Source organism: Gracilinanus agilis, chromosome 2 (genome assembly GCF_016433145.1).
Source record: "Gracilinanus agilis isolate LMUSP501 chromosome 2, AgileGrace, whole genome shotgun sequence".
In the NCBI taxonomy this organism is placed as follows: Eukaryota; Metazoa; Chordata; class Mammalia; order Didelphimorphia; family Didelphidae; genus Gracilinanus; species Gracilinanus agilis.
In genome coordinates this window covers 113,964,580-113,982,055 of record NC_058131.1, presented here as the reverse complement: position 1 = coordinate 113,982,055, position 17,476 = coordinate 113,964,580, and the positions used below count along the sequence as shown (strand labels likewise).

The 17,476-nt window shown below is 32.4% G+C and overlaps 1 protein-coding gene across 1 annotated transcript in view; it reads left to right on the top strand.

The window, feature by feature from the left end:
* Window positions 1-17,476, top strand: part of USP34 (ubiquitin specific peptidase 34) — a 362,663-nt gene that overhangs the window by 202,969 nt on the left and 142,218 nt on the right. The window contains exons 21-26 of the mRNA XM_044659479.1: window positions 3,784-3,931; window positions 5,869-5,982; window positions 7,670-7,769; window positions 7,916-8,075; window positions 13,825-13,951; window positions 14,053-14,200. Of these exons, the coding sequence (XP_044515414.1) occupies window positions 3,784-3,931; window positions 5,869-5,982; window positions 7,670-7,769; window positions 7,916-8,075; window positions 13,825-13,951; window positions 14,053-14,200 (797 nt within the window). The remainder of the gene's footprint in view (window positions 1-3,783; window positions 3,932-5,868; window positions 5,983-7,669; window positions 7,770-7,915; window positions 8,076-13,824; window positions 13,952-14,052; window positions 14,201-17,476) is intronic.

Genomic DNA, 17,476 nt, shown 5'->3' with positions numbered 1-17,476 from the left:
ATATATATATATATATATATATATAGTCATGGCAAACACATTTTCCCATTAGTTCTGTTTTTTTTTTTAAGGGAAAGTTATGCTTCATCTTCAATAAGTTCAATAAATTTCAATAAGTTCTCTGTCTGGAAATATATAGCATATATTTCATTATAAATATTTTGGAAATTTAGTTGGTTCATTGTGTTCTTCAGAGTTACTAAGCCTTTCATAGTTGGATATCTTATACAATATTGATATTACTGAATAGATTATTCTCCTGTTTCTGCTTTCTTCAATTTTCATCTATTTTTATAGGTCTTCTCAGGTTTTTCTAAAATGATTTTATAGCACTATAGTATTCTTTCACAATCAAGTACCATATTTTGTCTAGCAATCCCCAATTGAATAGGGATGGACATTCCCTCAATTTCTATTTTTTTGCCACCCAGGAAAGAGCTATTATAAATAGTTTTATAGATATTGGTCTTTTCTCTCTTATCTTTTATCTCTTTTGGGTAATCCCTTAATAACAGAATTGATCTATCAAAGATTTATTTTTATATAGATTTTAACAGCTTTTTGGGTAGTTTCAAATTGCTTTCCAGAATGGTTAGACTAGTTCATAGCTATACAACTGTCAAGTGTTAGTTTACTTGTTTTCCCACATTTCTCACACATTTGCCATTTTTCTTTTCTGGCATCTTAACTAATCAAATGTGTGAGAAATGATAGCTCAAGCATTTCTCTAATTTTTAGAGCATTTTTTCATATGATTATTGATAGCTTTGATTTCTTTCACGAAAACTGCCTATTCATAGCCTCTCATTTAATGCTATCTGATCACTTTTAAAAAGTAATTTTTATTTAAACCTTTTATATTTAAATCACAGTCATTATTAGATATAACACCACCTGCATTGAACTCCCTGTTGTAATAATAAATCCAATCAAGCAGAGCTATGGCTATATATTAATTGTAAGTCCCATTTATATAGTCCTTTATAGTTTAAAAAGTGCTTTCCTCAAAACATTCCTTTTATTTATTTATTTGTTTGTTTATTTAGAGTTTTTTTTCTTTATTCCAGTAACAAATTTACACATACATTTTCTGGTTACATGATTCATGTTGTCTTCTTCCCCTCTTCCTTTCCTGGAGTTGACAAGCAATTCCACTGGGTAATACATGTATTATCACTCAAAGCCTATTTCTATATTATTCATTTTTGTAAGAGTTTAATCTTATAAAACCAAAACCCCAAATCATATACCCAAATAAACAAGTAATACATCATATGTTTTCTTTTACATTTCTGCTCCAACAGTTTTTTTCTCTAGATGTAGATAGCAATTGTCCTGGATCATTGTATTGTTGTTTGTAGCAAAGTCTATTATGTTTGATCATCCCATAATGTTTCAGTTACTATGTACAATGTTTTCTTGGTTCTGCTTATTATACCCTGCATCAGCTCATGTACATCTTTCCAGCTCTTTCTGAAATCATCCATTTCATCATTCTTAAAGCATAATAGTATCACATCACCATCATATACCATAATTTGTTCAGCCATTCCCTAATTGAGGGACATCCCCTCAGTTTCCAATTATTTGCCACCACAAAAAGCATAGCTATAAATATTTTACTACAAACAACAGGTTCCCATTTTTTAAGACTCTTTTGGGATACAGACCTAGTAGTGGTATTGCTGAATCAAAAGGCATGCATTCAAAACACTCCTTTTAGATAGTAATGCATTGTTACCGACATTATACCCAAGAGTCAACAGACTTGGAGAAATGACTTGTCCAAGGTCATAGAGTTAGCAAAGTTATCAATCAAGAGATAGGGATCCTTGGATAGACATTATAAATATGTTTGGGAGATTCTTGTGCTTGTGCTTGAAGCCAATTAGGCAAACTGCAGAATCTCAAGGACCTCGCTGTCTCACAGGTTCTTAACTATGGGTCCTTAGTTTGTTTTAAAAGTATTTTTATAACTGTATTTTAATAATTATTTTCCTTTGTGTCTTATGTATTTTTTTTAAACCATTACCTTCTGTCTTGGATTCAATACTGTGTATTGGCTCCAAGGCAGAAAGAGTGGTAAGGGTAGGCAATGGGGTTCAAGTGACTTGCCCAGGTCACACAGCTGGGAAGTGTCTGAGCCCGGATTTGAACTTAGGACCTCCCATCTCTAAGCCTGGCTCTCAATCCATTGAGCCACCCAGCTGCCCCTGATCTTAAGTATTTTAGGCATCTTAAAATATTTTTTCCAAAACATGGACCCAGGCTTCAGCTATGCACAGGCTTAGAGAGGACGGTAGAGCATGAGTTGATGAAGATTTCAAAACCTTGATCTTCAGTGAAATCTTCCTTTTTGACTTTCTGCTGAACATCTTCCATGATGGTAGCATGCATAACTTTTCTGTGCCTTGCTGAATATCAATTATCTCAAGGGTCATCAAATCAAAGTATCTCGTTGTCATTCATAGAACTTTGCATGGTTTTGACCTTAGTTTAGGAATTGTTTTGTTGGGCTAAAACATACTCAGTCAAATCAAATGCATTTTTATAGTCAGCGAACAATAGGCAGAAGGGAGTTCTTGTGTTCTTTTAAGTCTTTCATTCAGCTTTGCTACTATACAGATGTGGTCTGCTGTAGATAATTGATGGCAGAAGCTTGCTTTCTAGAGGATGCCCTTTGGATTAGTTTGTAGCATTTTTTCAGAAATAGCAGAGCTGACATACAGATTGGTATTTGTTATTATTTTCTCGTTTGTCTTTTTTGAGTAATAACATGAGAGATTGTTTCTAAACATTTAATGTCTAAACATTTAAGATAAAACTATCCATTAGTGCACTCAAATTCTGCTCCCTACTGTAAGGATCTCTTCTGTAGATACTGGAAATAATCTAACTGTTTTCATCTTAACTTTCTTTAGTGCAGTCTCTAGTTTAAAGCAGTATATAATATAGAGAAATTGCTAACCTGTTTTGATAAAGGGAATTTTTCTCATTTAGGAATTCTATCAACAAAATCATAGGTCCTGTCCCAATTCTTTTATCTAATGAGTTCTTCAATAATTTCTCTATCCTCAACTTCTATCTAAAGACATCAACAAATATTTGTGCCTAAGCTGCTGAATTCTTCCCTTGTAATTTTTGCAGATATTTCACTGCTATTTGAATTTTCTAAATGTCCCATGTGTTATCTTTTTGTTTCCTTTTAATGCACCATAAAAACAGAACAATCATAGCTTTTTTTTAAACCACTTTTTAATTTATAGTCAGAATGTTGATAAGTACAATTCAGCTCTCAGTAGACTAAGATCTCACTTTTTAAAATATCAAATCTGAGTTAAAGAAAATCTCTGATTACTGTACAGATATTAACTTTCTTAGAAAGTGGCACTTTCTGTTGTATTTTATAACTTAAACAGAAAATAATATATGTACATGGTAATTTGTATTTAAAAATGACTTACAATAATAGAAACTGGTATTTTGTGAAAATACTCTTGAAATATTTTTATTACTGTTTTCACTCTATTGTCCATTAGTTATTCATGCTCCAAAGATGTTATCTGCCCCAAAATATTGATTAAGTACTTTTAGCTCATATTTTAAAGACTCGATCAAGTAGAAATAAGGTAATTTATGTGTACTTCAGTTTTGGTATTTCCATTTAAGGAATACATTGTAAATGGTTTGAGAGAGATGTGTCTTTGTTACATTTGAATTTCTTTTATGGGAAGATCCCTATTCTACATAAAATAAACACTTCTTTTTATGTCTAGGGCTAAGTTTAGAACAAGTTGACATTTTGTGGCACTGTTTAGTTGAAGATTCTGAATGTTATGATGATGCACTTCACTGGTTTTTAAATCAAGTTCGGAGTAAAGATCAACATGCGATGGGAATGGAAACTTATAAACATCTTTTTCTAGAAAAGGTATAGAAATGTGCACTTTTAAAGTACATGTACATGCTTTAAATTTTTTTTCTCTCATTTCCTATGATCCTTTATTTCCTTTGTGTCATTGTTTTCTTAATTTAACTTTTATTCACTTATTTTCCTTTATTGGATTTTCTGCCACATTTGTACATCATTTCAATATTCTTATTTTTTTGTCGCATTGAAAAATATATTCATTTTACCATTTTTCAGGTGATTTCATTACTACAAAGATGTAACTAAGATTTTTTTTCCTCTGGATAGTAGATTTCATTTTTATAAAATTCAAAATCTCTGTTAGAATGTATGGCAAACATTTAACTGGTGGTATTATTTTGTTTGATGTGAATAAATGTCTGCTTTGCCTTTTTAATGCATTATTTTACTTTTAGCAAGGGTACTTACTTAAAACTACAATTAAAAATATCTTTTAGTATTATATGTCATAGAACATCAGTACTAGTTTTTCCCTTTGTTAGTAACAAAACCAGTATAATATAGTTTTCCAGGTATGATGCCATTTAGGAACATTTGAGCTCTGATTCTACCATAATGCTACTATTCATAATGAGTTTGATTGCACCTGGATACATAGTCTACTTTTCTTCCAGATGTACTTTTTATAGCTTTCAAGGACACCCCTACTCCACTGAAGGACTGGGGATGTGTTTTTAGTTGATTTCCTTATTAGTATCATCCTATTCCCCACCCTCCCACCTCCACCCCCCACCACTGAACCATGATGACAAACCTATGGCACGTGTGCCGGAGCATACCAGAGAGGGCTGCTCGCTTCCCCCTTCTCCATGTGCACCTGAGGATATTTTTCACATCACTCGCCCCTCTGCCCAGCAGCCCAGGGGGAGCACTTATTCCTTCCCCTGGCTGGGGTAAGGTGGGGGGCTCTCATGTGGCATGAGGGTGACAATTTGGGCACTCAGTTCACCATCACTGCCCTAGAAGATCTGAGATAACAATTTTTCTCTTGTCAATTAATATTGCCTTTTATTATGGTGAAAAGTTGAATGTAAATATAAATAAATGATAGTATTTTCTCTGTCACCATCCCCATTTCTTATTTTTGGTGAATCAGTAAATTCCTTCCAGGTTATTTTAGCTATTTTCATATTTTTATGTTAAGGTAATTAAATTCTAATGCCTTCTAGGATGTTTTTACACGTATCAATTGTTATAAATTAAGTATTATAGTAGGGAAAGATTTCATCTACATATTTATCACTCATTTCTCTTTAACAAATTGCTTTTATATACATTTGTTTGGTTTATGTTAGATGTGACTAGAAGTACACTTTTATTATACCTTCCTCTTTTTTCCACAATAGATAAATCAAATTTTACCATTATAAACTGTATATTTGTATAAATTATGCCTTGAATACCCAGTAAAATGTAAACACTTTCATGGCAAGTCAAATATGAAACTTAAAATCTACTACATTTTCCCTTAAATGCATTATTCCTTTGAATTTCCATATTTATTTTAAGGGTATTACTATTTTTATTGTTCAATATTAGGATCTCTCATTTGTTTGTGAAATCAACTTAAAATTTGCCTCCCATGTGAAGATATTCCTGACCTTTCCTCTTAATACCTACCTCATCACCCTTCCCTTGGGCCTCCCTTGCTTCTCCCTCTTGTATTTATTTTGTCAGTACTTATGTGTATATATTGTTTCTGCTATTATAACATAGGTGGTTTTTTAGAGCTGCTTGGTATGTAAAAGAAACTTAATTCATGCTTGTTGATTGTTTTTCTGTTTTGTCTGATAAGCTAATAAATAAAAAGCTTATCACAGTTTCAACAAATGATTATCTGTTTTTTAAAATGATTTATTGTCACCAATATTCTCTTCTTGATGATTGAAAATAAAAATTAATCATTTTGATATTTATATCAAAACTTCTTTATTTAGATGCCACAGTTAAAACCTGAAACTATTAGTATGACTGGTTTAAACCTGTTTCAGCATCTTTGCAATTTGGCACGACTGGCTACAAGTGCTTATGATGGTGGCTCAAACTCTGAGGTATGGCTTTGGGAGCTTCACTTTAATTGAGTAATTGGTTATTTTTCTTAAGGTCATTTTAAACAAATTACAAGGAATTCCATTGATTTCATTTCTGTCCATTAATTTTTCTCTCTCAACATTTTGAACTACAGTTAGTAGATATCTTTATTACCACCAAAACCTTGATATAATTTTAGTTTTTTATATTACATTCTTAAAGATAGTTCCTTTTATTGTTACAATGACATTGAAATGTTTTCTGTCAGAAGGCTGTCATACTGATAAAAGATATATGCAAATCATGATTTTGATTCTTGGATAATATTTCAAATTTATTTCATTTTCCTCTGCTATTTCACTAGATATTCTCTTTGGGGATCTTATTGTGTTCACGTTATCTCATGGTTATTGGTAAATATTTTTTTAAGCTAGAAAAAATATTCTAGTCTGAAGTGACTATTTGAATTCCAAGCTTATAAACTTTAACTGACTTCAGATTCTTAAGCAGAGTACTTTCTCATATATTAAAAGTCCTGTTATCCTTAAAAAGAAATCAGGATGGTTGTTAAATTCACATCTAATGGTCCTGTTTTGCTAAAGTCAGTATCCCTGACCTGCCATCAAATAATATAACCTGCTTATGTAGAAATCTGATTATTTATTAAAATTGATTAGCAATAGTTAAAAAAAGTTTTTTTTTAAACAAGTAACCTTGGTGTTCTATACCACTTTTAAAAAGAACAGGTAGTATCTGTTGAAAAAAATAGGTACAAAGACAATCTGTTTTGCCAAGAAAAAATGTGATTTTTTTTTTTTGCCATTATTTTCTTTAGTATTTGTTCCCCACCTTTTCTTCTTTTGCATTCTTGTTCTTTTAAATTAGGTTCTTGGTTATCATTCTGCTTTTTAACTTTAAGCAAATTATCATGGGTACTCATTTTTTTTTTGAGATGCCCATGAAAATTTTAGCTATTAATAGCTCTGCTGTATAGATATTTTTCTGATTACCTGGGAATAGGTTGCCACCACTTGAAACCTCATTGTTGCTACCAGAAGAACTAACTTAGTTTTTATTTTTTCCAAAATGGTATTTCACCTTTTTGACTGATTCCAATTACAACTTCACTTTTTTGCTTTTAGCCTAGAGATAATTAACAATAGAACTCATTATGTTAGTTGATTAAAAGCTTACGATGGTAGTTTGCTTTTGGATTATGTTAAAGGAAATATTATAGTTTAAAAAAATTTCTGTCCCAGACAATGTAAGACCATATGCAATGTTGGCTAAACCACTGTCAGATAGCTATATATAACTATTTTATAGCTATGAGCACTGATTATCAAATCGACTGGATAAGATCAACTTCCCTAGTTTCATATCCACTTTCCTAAAGATTAAACTTCAGCTAGAAAGAAGCTAGAATTTTATCAGATATAAAAACTCTTTAAAACTTAAACATATCACTTGACCCCCATTGCCCACCCTTACCACTCTTCCACCTATAAGCCAATACACAGAAGTTAAGGGTTTTAAATATATATATATAAAAACCTTAAACATATACATTAGTCATTAGAATACTTAACATAGACCTTATTCACAATAGGTCATACCTTAATTGTATTAATTCTTTTAATGCTGTATGACTTTATTTGTTGTTGCTATCAAAGTAGTTTGACAGATATGTTAAATTTTTCTCTGTAGCTTTGTGGTATGGACCAATTCTGGGGCATTGCTTTAAGAGCACAGTCTGGTGATGTTAGTCGGGCAGCTATTCAGTACATCAACTCCTATTATATAAACGGTGAGTAATTTCAACTAAATTTATAATACTGTTTAAAATCAAGTGAAAAAAATGTATCATTTTTTGTTTTTGGCATTTATTCATTGTCCTGAATTTAACCACAACTTTTTCAATTCATATATTGTTTTTAAAAACATGCCTTTCAGGTAAAACAGGTTTAGAGAAAGAGCAAGAATTTATTAGTAAGTGTATGGAGAGCCTTATGATAGCTTCTAGCAATCTTGAACAAGAATCACACTCAAGTCTTACCATCATTGAAAGAGGACTTCTTATGCTGAAGACACACCTGGAAGCATTTAGAAGGAGGTAATTTTCCAATTAAATTCATCAAATTTCATTTTCTGTATAATTTATACTTTAAAAATATATTTCTTTATTCAAGTGAAAAGTCATGCGAAGCAGAACTCATGATTATATAAACTTAATTACTATTACAGATCCTTTTTTTCCACAAACCTTTTTTTGCTGCTTATGGTGGAAAGAGCACAGTTTTTTAGTCATAGGACCTAGGTTCAAATTGTACCCAGTTCAAATACTTTCTGCCTGTGTGACCTTTCTGGATATCAGTTTCCTCATCTGTAAAGCAAGTCTTATAATAGATAACCTTTCATGTGGACTTTAGTATTTAAAAAAATTATAAAACATAAAAAAAGATCAATGATAAAGAATATGAGGAATTCTATTCCAATTATGGACTTTGTAGGTAGTTTTCATTGTCTTAAAAGTTTCATTGTAAATTGTCACTAACTGAAAGGGTGATTGATTAGGGGGGAAATGCCTTTAGTTGCAGGGAAATATTTGAATATATCTTTAGCAGCAAAAATTAAATATGCAATTCAAAGAAGTAATATTTACTGATTTCTTTTGTTTTTTCTTCCTAATGTTGTTGATAATGTTTGACATTTACATTTCTCTTCAATATGGAAACATGAGTAAAATATTCCAGGCATAAGGAAAAGCTTACAGATGTATGAAGTGTCAAAAGTAAAATGTTATATGATTAATAATAAAAAGGTCAGTTTTTCTAAGTGTAGAGTGTTAAGAATTTTAGAAAATCTGTATCCTTATTAAGAAATCTTTGATAAAATCAGCTTATGTAGGACTTTTATAGATAAACAGGTGACTAATATTTGATTCTAGAGGTAATAAGGGATATGTTGGATTTTTTAAGTAAAGGAGTAATAATAATACATGCATTGTTGGAAAAGCACTTCAAAGTTGAATTTAGAGTGGATCAGAGAGAGGATATACTTCTAGCATGGAAACCAATTAATTAGAAGATATTTCAATAGTGGGTGATGGACCTGAGTGGTATCTATGTGAGCGGATTGAAAGAGACAGATATCGGGTGTTGTGGTGGAGGTTGAAATGACAAGATTTGCAAGTTATGTGAGGTGAAAGAGAGTAAGTATTTAAGGACTTTTCTGAGATTGCAAACCTGCATGACTGGAAGGTTGCTTATGAATTTACAGGATACAGTAACATTTGAAAGGAGTAGGGGTAGGGGATAGGAGTACAGAAGGGGTGAAAATGAGAAGCATTTTTTGGCATGGGTTTGAGATGTCCACAAAATATACAGTTTTAGCTATTCACAGACAGTTGAAGATAATGGCAAAAACTATGGAGAAAGACTAAGGCTGGATATGTAGGTTTGGAATCATCTTATTAAAGATTAATAAGTCTTTGGGAGCTAGTTTGACACCAAATGAATGCTTAGAATATAGAAAGACTCACCTTTGAGTATGCCTATGTTTATAGGATGTGACAATGGAGGAACTAAAAAAAGTTAAGAAAAGGTCAGTTGGCAGAAGCAAGAAAGCAGTGTTAGATGCTACATAAAGGTCAAGAAGCCTGAGCCCTGAGAAAAGATCATTAAATTAGCCGGTAAAGAATTCATTAATAACTAGAGAGACCAGTTTCAGTTGAATGATGAGTTGAGAAGCCAAATTGAATCTAGTTAGTAGTCATTTATAAGTACTAGGGAATATAACACTGAGAATACAAAGAAAGGCAAAACTACTTCTTTCCCTCAAGAAGCTCACAGTCCAAGGGGAGAGGAAATATTTAATAACTATGTGCAATATGAGATTGCAGTGGTTGAGAAGTCAGAAAACTGAAAAGTGAAGGCAGTGATTATAGATAAGGTTTTTCTTAGAGGTTGGCTATGAAATATAAGAGAAAGGATAATTATTTGAAAGTATATTAATGTTTAATTAGAGTCTTTTCAGAATGGAAGAGAACTAATTGGTACAAAGGATAGAGTATTGGGCCTGGAATCAGGAAGACCAGAATTCAGATCCATCTTTTGAAATTGGCTATGTGACCTTGGGCAAATCATTTAACATCTGATTTCCTTATCAATAAAATGAGAACTACACTAGCACATACCATCCAGGATTGTTGTGATGCTCAAATGAGAAAAAAAAATTTTTTTGAACTTTATTTATTTAAGTTCATGTTCTTTCCCTCCCTTCCTTCCTCCCCCCTCCCATAGCCTATGAGCAGTTCCACTGGGTTTTACATGTGTCATTAGTCAAGCCCTATTTCCATATAATTAATATTTGCAAGAGAGTGATTGTTTAGAGCAGGGGTTGGCAACGTATGGCTCTTTCTGCAGGATCCATAGTCAATTTTTTTTTTCAGGCGCTGTTAACAGGAGCGCTCACTGTGAGCACTGTACAGCTCTCATGAAATTACATTTTAAAAAATGTGGCGTTTATGGCTCTCACGGTCAAAAAGGTTGCCGACCCCTGGTTTAGAGTCTACATCCCCAATAATATCCCCAATGAACCGTGCGATCAAGCAAATGGTTTTCTTCTCTGTTTCTATTCCTGCAGTTCTTTTTCTGCATGTGGATAGTGTTCTTTCTCTTAAGTCCCTCAGCATTGTCCTGGATCGTTGCAATGTTATTAGTAGAAAAGTCCATTATGTTTGATTGTGCCACAGTGTATCAGTCTCTATGTACAACGTTCTCCTGGTTCTTCTGCTTCCACTTGCATCAATTTCTGGAGGTCATTCCAGTTCACATGGAATTCCTCCAGTTTATTATTCCTTTTAGCGCAACAGTATTCCATCACCAACAGATACCGCATTTTAAAATCCACATCAGCTATTCCCTAATTGTAAGGCATCCCCTAATTTTCCAATATTTTGCCACCACAAAGAGCACGGCTATAAATATTTTTGTACAAGTCTTTTTCCTTATTATCTCTTTGGGGTACAAACCCAGCACTGGTATGGCTGGATCAGAAAATATTTTTAAAGTGCACATAGTAGGCACTATCTAAATACTATGTACTATTATCAATTTTCAAGTGGAAATCTGAAATAGGTTTAAAGAGTATTGAAATTATTTTAGGAATAGTATGTTGAATGAAACAGGATTGAATATAATGATGACAATGATGATATAAAGAGATTTGTTTTGAATACATATGAAAGAGTTTTCTTGGCAAGCAAAACAGTCACTTCTTTACCAAATGCCAGGAGAAAAGGAGAAAAGATTGATGTTGCCAAAAGATTTTAAGTATAGAGAAGTCAAGAAGAAGAAGCTCAAGATCAATTACATCTATTTTCTTAGTAAAGAAAGAGGTATTCTTTAGTTGAAAGGAGGATAAGGTGGAGAGAGGAAGAGTTGTAGAAGGTATAACAAGACAAGTTATTCAAAAACTATTTCAGGGAATGGGATAAGTAAACTGTTAGAAATAGGTTATAAAAATAACCTTCCTGTTTAATAACTGCCCATTTAAGTCCATTAATCTTAGTAGAGCCATTGGCTTGGATATATAATTTCTGGCAGTTTCTATAAGTAGCATCTGAGTAAACAGAAGAAATTAATGGTAGGTTAATCTTGGGTTGGAATTTGGGAGGGTTTGTGCATCTCTAGGATAGTGTGGCAACAGATTCAAAATTAGAAGACAATGTTAACTATTTATGGTAGAGATTGGCAAGTGAAATTAAAGTACAAATGATATTTTGATAGAAATGCTTTGCTCTGAAGGAGCCCACAGTCTAATAGGGGAAGACAAATTGCAAGTAACTATGTATAAAGAAGCTATTTACAAGATGAATATGAAATAATTTACAGAAAAAAGATACTAGAATTAAAAGCTATTGGGAAAATCTTCTGTAAAAGATGAGATTTTTAGCTGGGATTTAAAAGATGCCAGGAATGATAGCGTTCAAGATATGAACTGGACAGCTAGTGAAAAATGACCAGAACTGAGAACTAGATTATCTTTTTAAGGAATAGCAAAGAGGTTAGTGTGACACAGAGTCCAGAGTGTGTAGAATGCAAGGGATAAAATGTAAAAGTATTAGAAAATCCAAAATGTGGAGAGTAAGAGAGGAATATGTTATGAAAGGCTTAGAATGCCAAACAGAATATTTTCTATTTAATTCTGGAAAATTGAATCAAGAATATAGTCATCTTTATTTGTACCTGATGTTGAATTGGGCAGTAGAACATAAGAGTTGAAAAGATTGAGGAAATGGTTATTTGGGTATTTGAGAGGCCATCAAATTGCTTAGCATAGGAACTGAATTGGAGAGGCCTGTCCAGCAGTTACAGGACTCCTTTAAATGTCCTGGGAGGATATATCCACTGTTAGAATCTTGACAAGATTATATGTTTGAATGGCATGAATGTGAGAAAAGAAAAAAATTTTAAATGATGATAGTAAAAGGAAAGTCTGAAAATGGATGTGAATATGAACTGATATGACTACTAACTAAAAGTTTCCTGACTTTGTTTTCTACATTTAAATTATTAAATATATGTAGGACCATGGGATATGCTTTGCATTTTATGTTAATAAATAAGAAAGCACTTTCCTTTTCTCAAAAGGTTCTTCTACCATTGAAGATGTATCAAACAAATGGCTTTTATTATGCAAGAGATATACAACAATAGTTATTTAGCAATTTAATTACTGGCTAATCTATTTGATGGTGCAGTTCATCCTCTAGCTCTGCTAATAGATATTTGATTGAGCATCTCTCCACAACAATATTCAATCATTCCTCTTGGTTTCTATTACTTATAGTATTTGTTTCAATTGTTAAATATATGGACCTCTTACTTTATTCTCTATACTTAGTTACTTGGAAATCTGAGTTATTAGCAATTAAAACAAAAGATGCCATGCTCCATTTTGAAGTTGTGGTATTTTTGGGGTGCTCTACAAAGATTTCATTTTGGCTTTTTGTTAGTGGAAGAGAATGTATATTTTACATATTATTGTTACTATTTTAAACAACATTGATTCCATTTGTTTGGTTATTTCTGCATACCAATGCAGATCACCTTAGATGGAGACATTCCAAGTTATGATCCAAAAAAGTCACTAGCTGGTAATGAACTTTGTTTTAATGATCTGAAGTCTGTCCTTTTAGGACAGGTATTCTTTAAAGCCCTTCTAACTCAATAGAAGGTGAGTTTGTATACTGCTGTGTTGCATAGCCATTCAAAAAACCAATTTATGATTATAATGGATGGTTTTATATACATTAATAATAAAATATCTCTATTGCCTTTTTATCTATAGATTATCTTCTATATTGCTTATTTTTTCTGAGGAAATAAAATAGGAGGTCAACATTTTGCTTTTTTATGCTAATTTTTAGAGTATTCTTCAGTACATGTTAAACTCCCCATTATGGTGGTAGTGGAGATAATCTCTAATTTTTTTAAATTCAGATTTTATTTCTTATTGTTTGTCTCTAAAATAGAATAAATTGTTGGGAACTAGAGCAGTGAGTGTTCCTTGTATGTACATGTATACATAAATTTCTTGTATGTATTTAGTTCCTCATATTTAAGTTTGATAATCAAAATTTAAATTTAATTTTGATTAGACACAATGACAGACTAATCTAGAATATAATAATAATAGCTTCCCTTTTAGCACTTTAAATTTCACAAAACGTATATTTTGTCTCATTTGATTCTTATACAAATATGGAAGATTTAAAAATTTTTTCAGTCTTTTAATTTTAATAATTTTTTATAATAAGAAAATAGAAATAATATCCTATATTATTTTATTTGTTTTAGGTTTGCTTATCATCTGCGACAGTGGCAAATTGAAGGCACTGGTATTAGTAGTCATTTAAAAGCACTTAGTGACAAACAGTCATTACCACTAAGAATTGTATGCCAGCCAGCTGGCCTTCCTGACAAGGTAATCACATACTTGATTCCTAAATTAGTATTATTTCCACTACATAATCTATATAAATATGTTCTTTAATTTTTCTAAATTGGTCATGTCTTGTATTTCAGATGACTATTGAAATGTATCCTAGTGACCAGGTAGCAGATCTTAGGGCAGAAGTAACTCACTGGTATGAAAATTTACAAAAAGAGCAGATAAGTCAACAAGCTCAGCTTCAGGAATTTGGTCAAAGCAGCAGAAAGGGAGAATTTCCTGGTAAGTGGCAGTTCTGATCATCATAGTCTCATTTTTCTTCCTTCAGAATTGATGGAGCCCATGTCCCATCCCACTCATTGGTCACCTAAAGGGGTATTCCTTAGTTGGGCTTTCCAGGGAGCCTGGGTAGAATTTCCAACTACTTTGTTTGAAATTCTAGAGGTCAAATAAAATGAATAGTCAAACTCAAAGAAAAAATAGTTTATTAATGCACCAAAGAAAAATATTTGCTGGAAATAGTTTTAACTTCATAGAGTACAAATTTTTTTTTTATGATTTTTTAGGCCCATGTGGAGTATACAGGCAATCAACAGGATTCATTTATAATAGATAAGTAAAACTTTTCACAGGAAAAGGGCAGTGCTACAACTTAATAATAATATTAAGAGAGAATCATTTCAGTGAGAAAAGGTGGGAGTGGGGAAATATATGGAATGCAACTGGTAGGATTTGCTATTGGAATGTGAAAAGATTCCCTCTTTGAGAATAAAGAAAGAAGAGGGATTGACCAAATACTTTTATAACAACTGTCAAAAGAAGCTCATTTGATGTAGGACAACAAGATCGACTTAATCATAAGAGATGGCAACAGATGTCTTTTAGCGAGGGATAACAGTTTTTTTCAGCAGTAGATGAGACCCTCTGTTTTGTGATATCTTCGTGTGGTCTTTTATATTTTATTTTTTTCCTCACTTCCTTGAAAAGTTTCTAATGTTTTTTATTTAACACTAAAACTATTAATTCCTTGCCAGAATTAAAAAATAAAGTTTTTCCAATTTTATTCATTAGAGCTTTTTTGGAGCCTGTATTTACTAATATATTTCTGAACATAACTGTAACAAAAATCACATGAATTTAGAGATGTTGGGGACCAACCTCAGCTACCAAGTAATCCAACCAACACTGAAAAGGAGTCTTTACTATACCATGATTAAATAGCATTTTATGTACTACACCTGACATTTAGTCATTCATCTTCTGCTTGAAGATTTCCAGTGAGGAAGAAACCACCTTTCAAGGCAGCACATTCCACTTTTGATTTTCTGTATTTGTTGGGATTTTTTCCCTATTCAGTGGCCAAAATTTGCTTCTTTGTACCACCCATAGTTTCTAGTTCTGCACAGTGAAGCCAAAAGAAAAGAGAAATCTTTCTTTCATAAGAAAGATTTCAAATACTTGAAGACAGTTATCCTTTTCTAAGTCTTTTTTCTGCCAGCTAAATATCCCTAGTTTATTTAGTGATTGCCTTTCTGAATGTTCCAGCTGATCAGTATTATTCTTAAACTGTAACACCCCCATTTGAATATATGCAGATATGATCTAAACAGGCAGAATACATAGGGATTTTCTTCTTGTTCCTGGAAACTATTCCTCTCTTAAACCCATGAACTGTTAGGTGACATAATGGATTTAGTGCCAGACCTTGAATCCAGAAGACCTCAAAATAAATCTGGCCTTAGACATTATCTGAGTGATCCTAGGCAAGTCACTTAACCCTGTTTACTTCAGTTTCTTTGTCTATAAAACAAGCTGGGAAAGGAAATGACAAAATACTCTTAATATCTTTGCCAAGAAATCCCCAACTGGCATCTCAAAAGAGTTGGACCCAACTGGAAGGAAGCAACAGCAAATATATAGCCCAAGATTTCATTAACTTTCTTGATCACCCTGCTGATTCATATTAAGCATTCAGTTTATTAAAACCCCCAGATTTGCTTTCTTCTAAGTCTTCTCCACCCTTTCCTTGTGAAATTGACTTTCTGAACAAAATTCATACTTTACATTTGCCCTAATTGAATGTAATTTTTATAGATTTAGCCCATTGTTTTAGCTTGTCAGAACTTTCTGAATACTAATAACTGTTATGCATCTGTAAGCTACTGTTGTTTCATCTATAAGCTTGAAAATATTAAACAGCCCAGAGCCAAACAGAGATCCCTGGAACTTCTTGATGATACTCTTTGTTGAAATTAATCTTTTATTAGTGATTTTTGGGAAAGAGAAATTTTCCTTTTATTTCAGATAGGAATGAGTCAACTGGGTGGAGAAGTAGATCCAGAGTTAGTAAGGTGATCTGAGCCTGAATTCTGCCTTTGACATTTAGTAGCTATATCACTCTGGGCAAGTAACTTACTCCTACTTAGCCTCAGTTTCCTCATCTATAAAAATGGAGATAATATAATACTTACTTCCCAAGTTTGATGTAAGGATTAAATGAGGTGACATTTTAAAAAAAATTCTAGAGGCAGTTTTGTGGACACTTGCTAGGTGTGACCCTGGACAAGTCATTTTACCTCTAGCTCTTACCACTCTTCTGCCTTGGAACCAATACAAAGTATTGATTATAAGAGGAAAGGGAAGTCTTTTAAATTCATTTATGTATTGTAAACTTTAAAGTGCTATATGAGTGTTGAGTAGTTGTTAATGTGAAGTATTACAATAATTTAAAGTCTATATTTCTGAAAATAATTTTATAATCTTCCCTGCCCCCACCACCTCCCTCAGATCTTTGGATTTTGTTAATGACTTGATTTCTTTCCCTTTAGTTTTAAATCATTAATTGCATATTTAGCTATTTCCTTTATATTGCTACCTAAACTGTTATATTAAGAACCACTATAAATTTTAGTCTTGAGTCCAGAATTCAAAATGAGTCCTACTTCTTTTATTCTTCAGGAAAAACTTACTACCAACTTATTACTCTTTCTACTAAGACACATTTATACCTGAAGAGTATAGAATCATTACTATTTCTTAGTAGCACTCTTGGAATTTTTTTTAACCCTTCTTTTTCTGTCTTAGTAACAACTTTATTGTTGGGCAATTAAGTTAATTAGGGTTAGGTGACTTGCCTCTCTCTCTCCTCTGCTTGGCAATATATTTTACATATATTATCTTATTTGAATTTTATGCCAGCCTTAATAGGTATGTTAGTTACTACAGGTATTATTATCCTCGTTTGGAAGATTAGAAAATCAGAGGTTGTAATTTGCCTTAGATTTTTGCTCAAAGGTGGTGAGAAGTGGATTTGAATCTATGTTTTTCCTTAATTCTTGTCTAGTACTTTGTCCTATAATATGCTGCTTTTACTTAAATAATTCAATTTACAAAATGAAAATGTAATAATTCTTCATAAAGTACTTGTGTTTGCACTTCAAAAGATTTGTGATTTTTTTTATTTTGCAATGTTAGTATTCTATTATGTCCCTCCAACACCTTAGATCAGTGATGGGCAAACTACGGCCAGCGGGCCAGATGCAGCCCCCTGAAATGTTC